Source organism: Piliocolobus tephrosceles, chromosome 20 (assembly GCF_002776525.5).
Source record: "Piliocolobus tephrosceles isolate RC106 chromosome 20, ASM277652v3, whole genome shotgun sequence".
Taxonomy (NCBI): Eukaryota; Metazoa; Chordata; class Mammalia; order Primates; family Cercopithecidae; genus Piliocolobus; species Piliocolobus tephrosceles.
Genome location: NC_045453.1, coordinates 41,815,114 through 41,833,052, shown reverse-complemented (window position 1 = coordinate 41,833,052; position 17,939 = coordinate 41,815,114). Strand labels below are relative to the sequence as shown.

The following is a 17,939-nucleotide window of genomic DNA, read 5'->3' as shown; positions in this document are numbered from 1 at the left end:
CTCCTTCCCTCCATCCTTCCTTCCCTTCCTCCTTCCCTCCCTCCCTCCTTCCTCCCTTCCTTCTTTACTTACCCTTCCTCCTTCCCTCCCTCCTTCTTTTCTTCCTCCCTCCCTCCTTCCCTCCTTCTTTCCTTTATTCCTCCTTCCTTCCTTCATCCCTTCCCTCCTTCCTTCCTTCATCCCTTCCCTCCTTCCCTTCCTTCCTTGCTTCCTTCCTTCTTTCCTTTCTTCATCCCTCCCTCCTTCCTTCCTGCCTTCCTTCTTTCTTTTCTTTCTTCCTCCCTCCCTCCCTCTTTCCTTCCCTCCTTCCTGCCTTCCTTCCTTCCTTTCTCCCTTCCTTTCCTCCTTCCCTCCCTCCCTCCCTCAATTTGTTCATCAGAAAGTCTAGTTCCTTGCCATGCCACAGCCTGATTATTTGAAAATAACTTTCCCTCATTTTAGAAGTAATGATCATTTTTTAAAAATTAGAAACTGCATAAAGTCAAATAACTATAAGGATAAACAATTAAAATTACCCAGTCTTCCAACCACAGAAAGTGACCATTAACATTTTGTGAAAATGTTGATACAAAACAAATGAAATGGTACTGTGCATTTTTGTAAACTACTTCTAAAGTATGAAATGTACTGTGAACATATCTCCCTGTTATGAAATATATTTCAACACTGATTTTTTTTAATGCATTGCCCTCCATTGTGAGCAGGCCATTGTTTTTTGGATAATATCTTAATAAGTTTGGATTTTTTAAGTACTTTGTTATGGTGGTAGATTTCCCATCTATCCATCCATTTCTATAAACAAAGGACCACTTCCATCTCCCTTGAAACACCATCCCCCAACCCCATTTGCTCCTTCCGCACCCCCAAATGCCCAACCTCTCACACACACACCTGGGGGTGGCCCAGAACTCACCTGTCGTGCCTCCTGTATATCTCACCTTGTACCTTTACAGTTGGCTGAGTCCCCTCAGGACTTTGCCGTGTGATACCCAAACACCCACCAGTTGCCTGTATTTATTTAAAAGTTGAACTGTCCTTGTTTAGACAAAATCCCCAGGTGATGTCCAGGACTAAGTAAATGTTTGGGATCCAGGCAGTTCAAATTGCCTTGGATTTCTAAATGCCACATTCAAGTTCAGAAGAGAAGCTTAAATCTATATGCACTCAAAGAACATTTATTGAGCGTTACTGTGTACTAAGGTCAGAGTCTAGGGCCAAAGGGAAGGTTCCGTTCCCGCCCCCACCCACCCCGGCAAAACTCATGTTTGTCCACAGAATCTTCCCACTGCCTGAGCCAGTGGGGAGGCATCTGCAGCTGAAATAGAAAAAGTCATTGTGGCATGGAATTGGAGCAGCATCTATCCTTGTCACTTGGGCTCATGTGGCAGTTGGAGCTGGTTTCTACAGGGCAGAAAGTCACAAATCCACACCTTTAACAATGTATAAACTAGAAAGCCACCTGCAGAATGTGTATGTGCATCTCCCATAGCCTTGAACCTTCTTCCTGGGAACAGACCTTTTCAAACGACTGACCCTGCCCAATCCCCGCCATCAGGCATAGCCTTTTACTTCTTTCTTTTGTTCAAGTAGTCTTGAAAATAACTGACATTATTTCTGGTCAGTTTTGACTAGGAGGTTTTTCTCAAAATGATGCTGTGAAAGCAAAGAAATTTAACAGGGTTAAAACACCTCAGAGGAGAGAAGAAACCCAGTTCCACTTATTAGCTGGGCGTACAGTGTTAGTAAAGGATTGGTTGTAACCTAGCAACTAGTTTAGAAACACGGAACAAGGCAATCACAGTTTAAAATATCCTGAGGAACATGTAGTCACTGAGTCCAAGTATGTGGTTTCTGACACACTGTTACCTTCTGCCGTGTTGAGTCAATATCTATTACTGTTATTTGCAACAAGGGGTAAGATATAACCTGTCTGTTATATTTGAAAAATAAATTGCTATGATAAACTTCCCAAAATCCAGAAATGTTTCTAATGTTGTTTTTCTGGTCCACATATCTCCTCCAGGGTTTAGAAATAGTAACCGGCAGTGCGAAAAATGGGACTTACTTCCGAATTCATATTAACGAGTATAAAATGGTGGAAACCATCACGTGCCTTTCTAGGGAGCCCTTCCCCGCCTCCAACTACATCTGCTTGTTTGGCCAGCACGAGCAACTCCTCAACAACCTGTGTGCTCGGTACGATGAAAACCTGATCACAGATCTCTATAGGTAAGTCGGACATTGCATTTGACTACAGGAAAATACAAATATATATAATGTCTTGTGAATGAGGGACGTGTGTTGTGATGCATCCGAGAGCAAAACAGGAATCCCGGAGAGAAGCTGAGTGGCAGATTTCGTTCTGAAGAAGAACACCTGACGTTAATGTGGACTGGGGAGCAGAGAGTCACGGGATGTGTCCACACATGGCCCCCATGGCCATACCAGGGCCTGGAACCCAGGTGCCACCAAGCCCACCATGAACAGGCTTGGAGGAGATGATATTCAAGTCCCTTCCCACACAGGACTGCTAAGAGCAGTGGTCAGAAATGTAGGAGGTTGATTTGGGAACAGCATGTGGAAGGATCTGATCCTGATGGGACTCCATGATCATGGGACAGGGTGTTTGTGACCCTAGCCTTCCTCCTCATGCCATGTGTTCAGGCAGGCTCAGAGTGGCCATTTGTCCAGCGTATTGGTAAGGGAATTCCCACACTGACAGGTGAGTTAGACTTGAAACCTTTGTCATTTCAAACTCTGAAGACACACTTCATCCTATCCATTAGGAAGGAATGGAAGTTCCAAGTGGAAAGCTACTTCTGAATGTAGCTTGCTGCTTAGCAAAGTTAGGAGACTTTCCCTATTCACAAAGCACGGTGATGCAGAGCCAGCACCAGAGATGATGTGGAATGAAAACCATGCAGTTTCAGTGTTCTTGACACCCATAGAAGCAACTGCCAGGATTGCCATCAATCTCTCTTGCCTCTTAAAAATTTTTTAAATTGTAGAATGCATCATACAAACAAAAAAGTATGTGAAATATGTATGGACACTTAAAAGTACTGGAAATCTATGGGCCCACTGCGTATGTTAAGAAATAATTCCTTATATTAGCAGTCAGGAAGTCCCTCTCTGATCACAGCCCTCCCCCATCTTCTTGGAGGTAGCCACTGTCCTGAAGTTTGAGTTTGTCGTTCTGTTGCCTATAAAGCAAGGATCAGTGAACTTCTTCTATAAGGGGCAGATACAGCCTCAGTTGCAAGTACTCAACCCAGCCCTTGTAGTGAGAAAGAAGTCATGATGATGTGTAAACACATGGACACAGCTGCGTCCCAAGAAAGCTTCGTTCACCAAAATGGGCATTGGGCTGGATTTGCCCCTAGTCATAGTTTGTCAACCCTTGTTTTAAAGACATGTACATAGACACATGTGATTTCCTAAATAATATATTAATTTGCCGTGCCTACTTCTGACTCAGGTTTATGGCGTACCAAAGAAAGCGAGCATTCTGTTTAGCACGGTGTTTGTAAGAAGCATCCAGGATGATGTCCGTAGCTGTGGTTTGATTGTTCTCCCTGCTGTGTGGTATTCCATCATATAATGGTCACGATTCAGTCATGGCTTTTCCTGTTGACTGTATTTACACTGGTTCCAGTTCAGGACCATTACAAGCGGACGTTGTGAACACTGTGGACGTATGTCATGTGCAGAATCTCTCTGAGATATCCCAGCCCTAGAACCACTGGGTCACAGGACATGCATATCTTCAACTTTACTAGTTGATGCCCAAATGTTTCCCAAGTACGGTCACGTGCCGCATAAAGACGTCCCAGTCAACAGTGGGTCACACGTGTAATTGTAGTGCCATAAGATATTAACGAAGCTGAAAAATTTCCATCTCCAAGGGCCACATTCCTGTCACCTAGCACAACACATGACTCACGTGTTTGTGGGGATGCTGGGTCAACAAACTTACTGTGCTACCCAGTTGGTATAAAAGTATAGCACAGCTATGTCCAGTGCAGAATACTCACTGATGATAATAAATGACCATGTTACTGGCTTGTGTATTTACTATACTATACATTTTATCATTATTTTTGAGTGTATGCCTTCTACTTATGGTAAAAAGTTAACTCTAAATCAGTCTCAGACAGGCCCTTCAGGGGGTATTCAGAAGGCATTATTGTCACAGGAGATGGCAGCTCCATGTGTGTTACTGCCCCGAAGCCCTTCCAGTGGGACAAGAGGCAGAAGTGGAAGACAGTGATATTGATGATCTGACCCTGCAGGCCTAGGCTAATGTGTGTGTTTGTGTCTTGGTTTTTAACAAAAAGTTTAAATAGTAAAAAATAAAATAAAAAATTTTGTAAATAAGGACATAGAGAAATATTTGCATATAGCTATACAGTGTGCTTATGGGGTTCCTTTTTTTTTCTTCTTCTTCTTCTTCTTTTTGAGATGGAGTCTCACTCTGTTGCCCAGGCTGGAGTGCAGTGGCATGATCTTGGCTCACTGAAGCCTTTGCCTCCCAGGTTCAAGCAATTCCCCTACCTCAACCTCCCAGGTAGCTGGGATTACAGGCATGTGCTACTGCACCCAGTTTATTTTTGCATTTTTAGTAGATACGGGGTTTCACCATGTTGGCCAGGCTGGTCTTGAATTCCCAACCTCAGGTGATCCACCTGCCTTGGCCTCCCAAAATGCTGGGATTACAGGCATGAGCCACCATGCCTGGCCTTGTGCTTGTGTTTTTGTTGTTGTTTGTTTGTTTTTTGAGATGGAGTCTCGCTCTGTCGCCCAGGCTGGAGTGCGTAATCTCGGCTTACTGCAAGCTCCGCCTCCCAGGTTCACGCCATTCTCCTGCCTCAGCCTCCCAAGTAGCTGGGACTACAGGTGCCCACCACCATGCCCGGCTACTTTTTTGTATTTTTAGTAGAGACGGAGTTTCACTGTGTTAGCCAGGATGGTCTTGATCTCCTGACCTTGTGATCCACCTGCCTCAGCCTCCCAAAGTGCTGGGATTACAGGCGTGAGCCACCGTGCCTGGCCATGCTTGTGTTTTAAGCTAAATGTTATTATTATAAAAGAGTCAAAAAGTTGAAATGAAATAAGATTATAAGGTAAAAAGGGTAAGCCAAGGTTAACTTATTATTAAAGAATAATAAAGATTGAGAAACATTTTCTATAAATTTAGTGTAGACTCAGTATTGTATGGTAATGTCCCAGGCCTTCGCACTCACTCACCACTAGCTCACTAACTGCCCTAGAGCAACTTCCAGTCCTGTAAGCTCCATTCACGGGAAGTACCCTATACAGGTATACCCTTTTTAAATCTTTTATGCCATATTTCACTTTTCTATGTTTAGATACACAAACACTTACTATGGAGTTACAATTGCCTACAGTATTCGATATAGAAACCTGTACAAGTTTGTAACCTAGGAGCAACAGGGGCATATAGGCCAGGTGTGTAGTAGTAGACTAGACCGTCCATGTTTGTGTAAGTGCACTCTAGGATGGTTGCCAGCAATGTGTTTCTCAGGACCTATTCCCGTCGTTGAGTGACACATGGCTGTCGTATTTATTTAAATTTCCCCCAGCAGTGAATGAGAGAGCACCTCTTGCTCCACAGATCTGCCAAGCCTTGGTACTGTTAGACTTTTAAATTTGGCCAGTCTAGTAGCATACAAAGGTATCCTCCAAGGGCTTTAATGTGCTTTTCCCCACTTAATGATGCAGTTAGCTGCCTTTTCATTTGTTCATGGGCCATTTGTGGTAGTTTCTGTGAAATTCCAATTCATGATATTTGTCCATGGAGCGGGGGTGTCTTCTCATTATTACTTCACAGAAGTTATTTATCAACAAACGGGATACAAACTTGTGTTGGTTATATATTTTTAACCAACTTTGAGGCTTGTCTTTTTACTTTCTTTATGATGTCAACAATATTCCTAATTTAATAGAATGCTTGTCTTCTTCAAGAGCGTCTTGGGTATTTTTGTCCTTTCATTCTTCTAATAGTTTTATAATCAACTTGTCAAGATCCATGAAAAGCCCCATTGGATTTGATAGGAAATGCATTAAATCTTAGATCAATTAGGCAGGAATCGACATCTTTGATATTGAGTCCAATATTATAACATAGTATAGCTCTCAATTTAGGTATTCTTTAATGTCTTTCAGTAAAGGTTTATCATTTTATCCATGAATGGCTTGTGCAACTTTTGTTGGATATGATCCAAGATGCTTTATATTGTTCTTTCTGTTATAAATGTCATTTTTTATGAATTGATGCTTGTGTATAGAGATGAACTAACTTTAGTATGGTTCTGTATTCTGAAAGTTTTGAATAATTTACCTGTAGATTTTTAGATTTTCCAAGTAGAAAAATTATATCATCCGCAAATAGTGACAGCTTTGTTTCTTCTTTTCCAACTTTTATAATATTTATTTCCTTTCTTGCCTTACTGCACTGACTAAGATTTGTAATTAAAAGGTTGGCCGGGTGAGGTGGCTCACACCTGTAATCCCAGCACTTTGGGAAGCCGAGGCATGCAGATCACCTGAGATCAGGAGTTTGAGACTAGCCTGGCCAACATGGGGAAACCCTGTCTCTACTAAAAATATGAAAATTAGCCAGACGTAGTGGCTCACATTTGTAATCCCAGCTGTCTGAGAGGTTGAGGCATGAGAATCACTTGAACCTGGGAGGCGGAGGTTGCAGTGAGCCGAGATGGCTCCACTGCACTCCAACCTGGGCAACAGAGTGAATTTGTGTCTCAAAACTAAAACGAAAAATAAAAAGTTAAGTAGGAGTAGTGAGGGATGGTGCCCTTGCCCCATTCTTAATCTGAAAGGGAAAGGGTTCAAAATTAAGTGTGTAATAGTTGCCATATGTACATTTTTATAGATGTCCTTTATCAGATTAAGAAAGTTCCTTTTGATTACTGGTTTTCTAAGCGTTCTTATCATGAATGGATTTTTATTTTTATTTTTCAGAAAGAGTACTTAGTCCCTGAAACGTTCTACGTGTAAGGATGTCTTCCTAATGCTTTCAAATATAACCTACATTTTGATAAGTATCAAAATTTAAAATCATGAGCTTTCCCTCCTCCTTGTAGGCTTGCTGCAATACTTATTTTTAATAATGAAAACCACAAGTATTTTTAAAATGAATTCATTTGCTCCTTCACTTATATATAGGATTTTATTATCGTGGTAAACCTTACCCAAAATATTTGAGTTAGGGGAGAATCAGTTGTTTGTTACAGAAAGATTTTGGTTGGTGGGGAATGATATGCTAAGACTTTCTGGAAAAAAAAAAAATGTTTTCACATTTGACCATATTCAAAGCCCTACCTGTTTTGTTTCTCCCTAAATAGAAGGTGATTCTGAAACAGACTTGGTGAGTTTGAGACTATTACAGGGGGTGCCACTGTTAACTGACAAGAGTAATAATTTCAAAAGTTAATTTGATTTGTGACGAGTGTTTGGGATGGCAAGACGGGGTGACACCGGCTATCAGGAAGGGCCAATGGACATCTTTCAGAAAGGAGCAAGGACAGGAAGATGGCCTCCCGTCATTTCTAAGTAAGGTTCTGAGAGCACCGCTGTGCCTTGTCATTCACTCCAGGCGGGTGTTAGCGGGTACGTGCAGCTGCGGCCACATTCTTTTCAAGTGCCATGAAATGCTGCCAGGTCCTAGTGCTAATTTTTGGACCAGCACTGCTGCCCTGTGTGTTGTCAGATCGACTGGCAAGGCTCTTTCCAAGCAGGGTGAATGGTTGAGCTGATTTTGGCCGCGATATGATTACCGATTGTTTTCCTGACCTTGGCAGCATCAGCAACCTCTCTTGTTCAGACCAGGCACGTTTCATTTGCGCACTTCCATCCACTACGGCTGGGGCACCTTCCTCAGTGCTCGCTGCTGCCGGGAGGGCTGACGGTTAACCAGCCGCATTGTTGTTCTGCAAGTCAGGCATGACTTCAGTATCAGTTCCTCTCCACATTCAGAGAAATTCGTCGGATCCCTCCTCTCCTCTTCACCCTATCTATTCTCACTCCATCGAGGGCCAAAACAGCGCAGGCACTAGCTGTGCCAATGGGAACGGTGGCAGCCCTGCGGGTCAGATGTTGCTGTGGTAGCCGAGGCCTCCCGGGCAGACCCTGGCTGCCTGCGAGGGGCTCACTTGGAACCATATGGGGACACAAGGTGGCGGCCGAGCCGTCAGCCGCCATGATGCACAGGCAGACAGCTGTCACGGGACCACAGTAAGCAAAGGGTCTGCGGCCCAGGCTGGCTTGGATTCCACCTATATTTTATTCTTTGTTTTTACCTGTGAGTGCCAGTACAAACCATTGGCACTGAATAGAGTGAGAGAACTAATCCATTGGTGACTCTGTGTGTGTGTGTTTTGTGTGTGTGTGTGTGTGTGAGAGAGAGAGAGAGAATTTGATCAGTTGATTGATTTACTACTTTCGAAAAAGAATAGAGCTAATTTTATATCGTTTGTTGCTTTCTGAACCAACCAACATTTAAAGTCACACAAATATGTTACTAAAAATCTTCCTTTTCCCAATCTTCCCCTTAAAAGCATTTATGCCCCCACAGGCCCCACTCATGCACACTCACACGTGTGCACACACTCATGCACATTCACACAGCACTCATAATGTACACTCACTCACACGCCCAGTCACACGCTCACACACACCTGCACCCACCTCTCCAAAACCTCACAGTGTCCCCGCCTGCCAAGTCCCTTGGCAGTATTTAGAATGGCAGCACCTTCTGCCCTGCTGAAACTGCTCCTCCCTTCAGAACACGGGGGGCGAAAGGAACTTCAGTGAGGGTGTGGAGAAGTGGGGAAATGGGAACTGTGGGTGGAGAGGAGAGTGGAGACTGAGGTGGCTTCCTGAGATGCTGCCTGTCAGGGACTTGAACAACCCTGTCCCGTGTCTTCCCAGCTTTCTTGACTCTACTTCATTTTCTTTTACTCCCACTTATCGATGACCCTGCAAAAGAGAGGTCTCGCCTACAGAATCTCTCCCTTCTTCACCTTAATTAGCAGCCTGTGCATCCTTTATCCTCGTGGTGTAAATAGGTCTTGCCCTAGCTTCTTTGTATGAGCCCAACAGATACTCATAAACCTTGATTAAACCTCTTTTCACATCTTAACATGCTCAGCTCTCAAAGACTGCCCTCAGACAGCCCGGTCCTCGCGCCCGCGCCACCGCCGCCTCCACACGTCCCCACACACTCCAGTGGCCTACATTTAGTGGCTGAGTGTTGCTGTGCACAATGTTCTAAATGGGATTTGAGCAGCCCTTTAAAAGGCTGCCACTACCTTTTTGAACTGTGAGGCTCCAGAAGTTCTTCCCTCAGGAAAGCCACCTTGTGTTATCTGTCTTTGGAGCTGCAAAGCAGGATGCTGCCAGCCCATGTGGCCCCGTCATTTATTGATTTAACTCCAGTTGGAATCATTTAATCATGACTTTGAAATGTTTTTCTGTGCTTCTGTATTCAGCAGCCTTTTGCTATGTTCAGTGGTAAATTGTACACTACATTCCAGGTACCTGTTTTTTCAGATTTATCAAAATCTTCTTGAATGATGACTGCCCACTCCAGTTTCTCAGTTTTTTGGTCCCTACCTGAAAGGTGGTGGATGGTAATTCTCCCAGTATCCACCTCATCCCTCATGCGCTTCCCTGTGGCTGTGTGCCAGGCCACTGACCTGCTCTCTGTAGACTCCATAAGGGTTCCTGCCCATCTGTTTCACTTCAGATCGTGCCAGTTCTGTGTGACCAGCCTCGCAAAGAATCCTTCCCAAATGATTTGCTAAAAATCAAAATCCATTCTCTTCCTTTTGCTTCCCACTCATTCAATTACAGGCTATTTCTCTGCCTTCATAAAAGGCAATCGAGGTAGTGTGCTCACATACTCTGGAGATTCCTCATTGATCATGCCTTGGCCTTCTTACTCCAACAGGCAGATCCATACCCAGAGATGTTTCTGCTACTATTCCACAGGCCATGAGACCAAACTCAAATTTTTGAACCTTACTTGTTGCCAAGATGGTCAATCTTAGACCTGGAAGCATAGACCAAGGAGGAGGCCCAAGTCCACTGGACACAACATGTGTCCGTTTTTATTGGCAATCCTGTTCTGATGAAAACTAGGGGTCTTTTTTAGCATATGTCACCTCCTCACATCTTTCCATTATGGCATTTGTGTGGAACTAACCTTTCCTGGGATGAAAGGTAAGACCATGTTTGAACTGCCCTGAAATTATAGCCAGCACATGTCCCTTCTCAGATACTCATGCCAAAGATGATAGTGTGAAAGAAAAGTAGACTCACCCATTTGCATAGTCCAAAATGAATGTTCAGAGGAATGATCACATGAAATCCTGCATGAAGTGTGAACTTTTAAACATTAACCTCATTTACCATGAAAATATCACTTGGCATATCATGTTAGGACTTATTAGAAAGGCTCGGATTGAGATTTTTTTTATGGTTTTGAGGTGTCAGGAATGTATAAATTCTGATTTCAAGTGCCTCAGTCTCACTAGTGTTAGTAAGAATCTTTGCCTGAGGGATAGTGCCCATGAATGAATGAAAGAAACATGAGTATCCCCCTCTAATAGCCAAGATTTCGTTTTATGTTTAAGATTTTTATTAATGAGAATGTAAGAAATGAGGGAGGAAATTGAGCCCCGGTTAACATCAATCTGAAGTTGGGGGTGAGGGCGGGAGCCCGTGTCTATTAACAGGTAACTCTCCACCAGGATTCCCCACCCCACTTAGTCAGCGTGCACTCCCACAGTCCTTACCTCGCCCTTTCCAGGCAGGCAGAGGAAGGCGCTGGCATTCTCCCTGGCTATACAAGAAAACTAGTGTTTCAGTATTTGAAAGGAAATATGTATATTTAAATCACATATTAATACTCAGGGGAGACAATTTCAGCACAGGGATGGCCCTGCATCCCGGAAGACCTTGCTGAAATGTGAGCCATGCATGAGACAAATCATATAGTGTGAGACACAATTCACACACGTCTGTTGACTCATGTCTGCCATATTACGAAAAAAAACTGAACTCTTCACCAAGCTTTATGAAAACGAAGAAATACCATATGGTGAGCCCACCACTGCCACCTCCCAGATATCCATAGCCCCCGCCCTTGTCTTCTTAGCTGCCACCCCGACCACCCCCTTTGTCCTGTGCGCCTGTGCACACTTGGTATATATCCTAAGAGAATTTAGTTTGAAACTCCTACAATCGGTGAAAGCAAATCCTCACTTTCCTTAGCGCGGAAAGGACACTAGACTAAGACCAACGGTGGGGTCAAATTCCTGACTTCTTGCTTATCAGCTTTGTGAACTGGAACAAGCCATTTAATCTCATTGAGCATCAGTTTCCTCACCCATAAAATGGAGATGTAATCCACGATAAATCTTCCCACATCATGGGATAACAGTATATGTTGATGGAAAGTAAAGTACAAGTGCAAAAAGTTTTTTAAAAGTATGTAAAGTACCGTACAAAGGCAGAGCTTTGTAATGACCTTAGCTCGTGTGTTCATGTTCGCTATATGTCAATATTAGCCTTTAAGGAGAGAAAGAAACACTTCCAGCCTTCTATGCAGTATTCCCTCCCCCTCCAAAATTAATACAAATTTAAGAAAATGCAGTGCTTCTTTTAATAATCTAAATGAGCAAATGTTTTAAAATTGCATTCGTGTATGTGCTTGCTATATCTTATTTTTAAAAGTGTCTACATAGGATTACATATGACATTGAACATGCTTGTTTTCAGAGTCATGCTCTAAAAAAAATTTATTTAGAGAGAGGTCATTATCAATAATTAAATAAGTGAGAAATCTGGTGCTTTACTTAGAATAAATGTGCTAAGATGAGAGTCGATAATGTACCTCCCAGGGCACTTTATAGCAAAGGGATGGATCAGATGATTCCATATAAGCTTCACTTAAAAATGATTTCATTTCAAACCACTGGGCACCCAAAGCAGCCAAAGACATTCTTAATATCATTTAAAATGTAAAATTATGAGCTGTTTGAGCTGTAAAGTGTGTCTAGAATCTAATGTCATATAGTTTTAAAAGTTGCTTTGGAACGTTGTTTCATGCATTGTCAATAATCACTAATACTTTAGACCCGCACTGTCCACTGTGATAGTCAACTGCCGCCATGTGACAAGTGGCGACCACATCAGACAGCGGAGAAGAGAGCATTTCCATTGCTGTGGAAAGCTGTGTTGGACGGTGCTGCTGTAGGCCAGTTGCATCCATGGAATTTGGAGTGGGTGTGTTGGATGCAGCATCTGTGAACAATTGTTCCCTAAAATGCTAATCGCCAGCCCCATTTGGATCCGAGTTTCTGACCTGCCGACGTGGAAGCTAACAGATGTGTGCTCAGTGAAGGCCCAGTGGAGACAGAGGAAGTAATTTCCCTCTGTGCCTGCTTTTGTGGGGTCACTATGAAAACATTCTCTCCAGATCATGTACCAAAGGTGTACAGGTGGGGAGGGGGCTGGTGTGGGAGAAGGGGTGGAACAGGTAAGCTTTCTGGGGCACCTGGTCACTCTGCAGGCCTTACAAGGGACACTCGGCCTTGCTGAGTGAGATAAAAATTCCATCTCACCCTATCCTTATACTTGTTTCAGGCTCAGCTGGCCAACCCCAGGCAGCCTGGCACTTCCCTGCCAGAGTTATCAAGACTACCTTGATTACTAACATCCTGTCTTGTTGTCAGAGCCCAAGTCTTGATTTGGGGTTTAGGAACGCTGACTGGTATGTTCAGAACTGACTTCTGTCCCTCTGCACATCTTCGAAAAATTGCCGTTCTTTTCAAACTTGTACAGCAGGAGTTAAAGTCCTTTATAGATTTTCTTCCTCCATTTCAATACATACCCATCTGGCAGCATATGGTTGAAGGTGATTATTTATGAGTTTAAAATAATAGCTGATGAGCCATGGTTATCTTTAAGGCTACTAAGCTGCTTTAATATAAATACCTCTTTGCCAAACTCCAAGAAACAATGGAGTTGTTTTACTGTTGTTAGAACTGTGAAAATAAATGCATTTCAGAAATCATGTTCTCAGTCTACTGAGCCATGAGAAGGAACTGGCCTGCCTACATTTTTTATGGCAAACTAACAATTGCAAAGAGATGCTTTGAAGCCACCTGAGCAGTTGGGAGTCACAGGTGCCGCATTCTCCTTCTTTCCCTCCTACACCTGAGTCTTTGTAGGTTTCTTTTTGAGGGCTATTTAATTAAGCGTATTTGTTTAATTTTTAAATTTTTCCACTACAAAAGCAATGTGTGTTTATTACAGAGAATGCATAAAAATATTCCAAATGCCGAGTAGAATATAAAATCTATACCTAATCCCACTACCCAGTAACTATTTTAGATGATTGCACTATGAGATGAAAAGAATTGAAGGGGAACTGCTATTTGCTCCTAGAAATAAGACCTGCAGCAAGCTTGCAGACAGCACAGCTCTCCTTCCTGGGAACCCAGGTGCCAGGCAAACCCTAACTGCAGCCCCGCACACTTGTCTCGTACAGGTGAGGCAAGGGAGAACCAGAGTGGCCGGGCTTGCCACGTGCTACAACCAAGACAGTGGCACCAATAGGACCAGAACCAGTTTCCTGACTTTCTGTCAAATTTCCTTCATACAGGACAAATAGGAGTAGGTTTTCCATCATGCAATGACCATTCTTTAGAAAAAGCAGTCGTTGTGTTTGACTCATCATTTACCTATATAAGATGATTGGCAATAAGAATAATAATAATAATAATGTTTGGGACATGAGAATAATGTTGCTTCTCTGATAAAATACCTCAGAAGATGCCCAGGATAATTCATGTGTGGAGGTAGAAAATATTACAACTTCTATTTATAATTTTATCTTAAAAAAAAAAAAGAAATCGTGTTTTATTAGTATTCAAAGCACACACATGGGTGCCCTCTTGAGCCAGATGGAAGACAGCTGTGCATGCTACATGGCCTCAACATACCATAATGGGACAGTGTCACAGCTTGGAGGGGTCAACTTTATTAGTTAACTTTGTTTTTGCTTTTGTTTTTGAGACAGAGTCTCGCTCTGTCACCCAGGCTGGAGCACAGTGACACAATCTTGGCTCACTGCAACCTCTGCCTGCCGGGTTCAAGTGATTCTCCTGCCTCAGTCTCCTGAGGAGCTGGGATTGCAGGCATGCGCTACCATGCCCTGCTAATTTTTGTATTTTTAGTAGAGACGGGGTTTCACCATGTTGCCCAGGCTGGTCTCAAACTCCTGACCTCAGGTGATCCACCTGCCTCGGCCTCCCAGAGTGCTGGGACTACAGGCAGGAGCCACCACACCCAGCCCTTATTAGTTAACTTTGGAAGCTACTGCAGCTTTTGTGTATCTGGTTCTGGTTTTAACTAAACTAACCCCCCACAAAATCGACATGAGCATTTAATAGATTGTTCAAAAGAAAGTACAGATTGCAAAGCCTGGCAAAGCAGGCACACATTAACCAGGAAAGGGCAGGGCCAGATCATCTCCTCTTCCTCAGCCACACTGTGAGTAAGTACCATGGTTCGTCTCTCCGCTAGAATTCCATTGCAGACAGCAAAATCCTCTCTAGCTACTTTCAACAGAAAGCAATGTACTGCCAGTTATGGGTGCTTTATACAATTCCTTGAATGGGCTGGAGGAGCAGGCTTCAGCCTGCCTTCCACGAAAAATTCAGAAAATGGCCCCGCAGGCCTAGCCAGTCTCTGCCACAGTGAGGAATTCGTGGAACTGAAAAACTGCCACAACAGTTGTCAGCTCTACGACCAATCCTCTCTGGCATAATCCACACCAGCAAAATGGGTACACTAAACCCTGATTTCTGCCCCCATGGGATTCTGCTACAGCTGACACCAAATACTGCCACAGCCAGGCTTGCCAGCAAAAGCAAGAAATGCAGTGGAACCACCTCCCCAGGTTGTTTCACGGGGTGGAGGCAGAGTCTCCTCCTCAGGGTGTTTAATAGAGTGGAGGCAGAATCTCCACCTCATGGTGTTCATGTCCATCGTCCAAGTCCTGCACTGGGCCATCTCTTTGGATGAAACTCAGTCCCATGTAGAACCTACACTGGACATGAGTCTGGAAATTGTACTCTTTCACTTCCCAGCCTGTGGTATTTTGGCTAAATCATGCTACACGGTATCTTGAGTGTGGCTGGCTGAAACAGTCTATAATATCTCTCATAGCTAACTAATCAACCTTGATCAGAAGTCAGCCCCCCAAAATACAAAACTATCAAGAAGACTCTGTGGAGTTTGTATTTATATCTACTACCAGTGAGGACGATGGTTCTAACAATATACGGGTCCACAAAACCCTTATCCAAAATCCTAGGAGCAGATGTTGTGGAATTCAATAACTTTTTTCAATTTTGGGGGGGAACCAGACTTACCCTCCCACATGAAACAACTAAATAGCTGCCAAAATGTAAGAAACAATTTTTTAAAAAGATATTAGACATCAGGCAATGAAGGACAGTGATCTTTGAGAGATGGGAAACAAAGAAGGTGAACCCTATGGTTGATCCAGCTAACGGCCTTGAGAGAGTTCCCACGCAAAGGGAAGTGGAGCCCAAGCAGAGCCCTGAGTTGAGGAGAGGGAGCTGAGAGTCTGGGTAGACCAAGGCAGGTGGAATTGTCAGGACAGAGTACTGGAGAGGAGAAGGCTGCAGAGAGAGAGAAGCTTGGAGATGTGCAGAAGCCTCCCCTGGAAGCATTCAGTTGAGAACTGATCAGTCCATGTGGTGAGGAAACTGCCCAAGACAGAGGAAAGAACCACTCAAAAGGATTAGAAAAAGCATGACGGTGTCTAATGCTCATACAAGGCTGGGAACGCTGCTTGTTCCCACCAGACAGACTTGAGAACTTTAAGATTAATGAGGCAATGGGTAGGGTACACAAAAGGGACTCATCTCAGTAGCAGGGAATAAGTCCTAAACCAAACGTTGCTGCAGTCCCACTTAATAAATCTTGACAGCAAGACATGAATGTATCAAATGCTTTCCAAGTAACTTATCTACATCTGAAAACAAGTTTAAGAATGTTTATAGGAATACTGAAAATTTCCACACGTAACAAAATGATACACTTTCTGACACCTAATCAAAAAATTACTGGGAAGGCAAAGAAACGAGAAAATACAGCCCATAATGAGAAAAATGAGTCAACAAAACCAACGCCGAACTGACGCAGATGTTAGAATGAGCAGACAAGCATGTTGAAACAGCTATTATAACTGTTAGTATAACTGTATTCCACATGATTAAAAAGTTAAGATGTGGAAAACATAGAAAAGACCCAAATCAAACTTTTAGAGATGAAAACTACAATGTCTGAGACGAGAACTACACTAGTTGCAGATTAGACCTTGCTGGGAAAAGGGTAAGTGAACTTGAAGACATAACAGTTGAAACTGCCCAAAATAAAACACACAGAGAAAAAAGAATATAAAACCGAACAGGGTATCAGTGAGGAATGGGACAACTTCAAGTGGCCTAAAGAAATAATGACCAAAATTTTTCCAAATTTGATGAAAAGCCACAAATCTGAGAAGCTCAATGAATCTCAAGCATAAAAAAAATGAAGAAAACTACACCAAAGCATATCATAATCAAATTACTCAAAACCCATGATAAAGAGAAAGTCAAAAGCAGCAAGAGACACGGGCACATTCTTTACAGAGGAATAAGATGAAAGTGACCACAGATTCTTCATCAGAAACAATGCAAGCCAGAAAACAGTGGAGCAACATTGTTAAAGTACCATTTTTATTCCAAATTTTAGTATGTATTTATTATATATTATATAACAGCTCCAGACTAATAATACATGGCACAGCCCCCATATTACATACACCATCCCACCCATGCCAACCGACATTTCTTGAGTTATTCTGTATCTCATTAGTCTGTTTAACTTCTCTATTGCCTGTCTTCCAACTGATAACCTTACTTATAGCCCCAACACTGTGGACTGAATTATGTCCCCTCACCAAATGTATATGTTGAAGCCCTAACCCCTTATGTGACTGTATCTGGACATACAGTCTTTAGGAGGTAATTAAGATTTCATGAGATCATAAGGATGGGACTCTTAGGAGAGGAAGAGACAGATGTCACTCTCTCACGCTCTCTCTCTCTTTGACTCTCTCTGTCTATCTCTGTGTCATGTGAGGACACAGCAGGAAGGTGGCCATCTACACACTAGAAAGAGAGCCCTCACCAGAACTTAACCATGTTATCACATTGATCTTGGACTTTCGGCCTCCAGAACAGTGAGAAATACATTTCTGTTGTTTGAGCCACCCAATCTATAGCATTTTTTATATCAGTCTGAGCAGGGTAAGAGATTTACACCCCAAGTTTGTTGCTTCTATGTATCCCCACAATTCAGTAGGCTGCGATGCAGGCAAACAGAGGGTGTTTTGCTCTTTCCAACAGCAGATGGTCCTTCTGTCCAAGGCCCATGGTACCCACTGGACACTTCTGTGTAGCAATGATGGGAATGGCATCCATGTCAGAACCTGGATCCAGTCCCTGGTTCTGACATTACAACAGCCTTAAGTTCATTCTCTGGGCATAAAGGGAGTGTCCTAATTCTCACCAAACCGAATAACATGAGTGAAAAGGAGAGAGCACACCGTGGGTGTCTTCGTCTGTTTTGTGTTGCTATAGCAGAACACCTGAGACTGGGTAATTTGTAGAGACAAGAGGTTTATTTAGCTCACAGTTCTGCAAAGCTGGGGAGTTCAACAGCACCATGACCCTGGCTTCTGGTGAGAGCTTCTCTGCTATTTTACATCATAACATGGTGGGGAAGGTCAAAGGGGAAATGGAGACCTGCAAAGA

General features: G+C 43.2%; 1 protein-coding gene across 1 annotated transcript in view; it reads left to right on the top strand.

Moving 5' to 3' along the window:
- The window catches only part of CFAP61 (cilia and flagella associated protein 61), a 295,737-nt gene that overhangs the window by 236,933 nt on the left and 40,865 nt on the right, over positions 1-17,939 (top strand). The window contains exon 25 of the mRNA XM_023217758.2: positions 2,024-2,229. Coding sequence (XP_023073526.1) covers positions 2,024-2,229 — 206 coding nt within the window. The remainder of the gene's footprint in view (positions 1-2,023; positions 2,230-17,939) is intronic.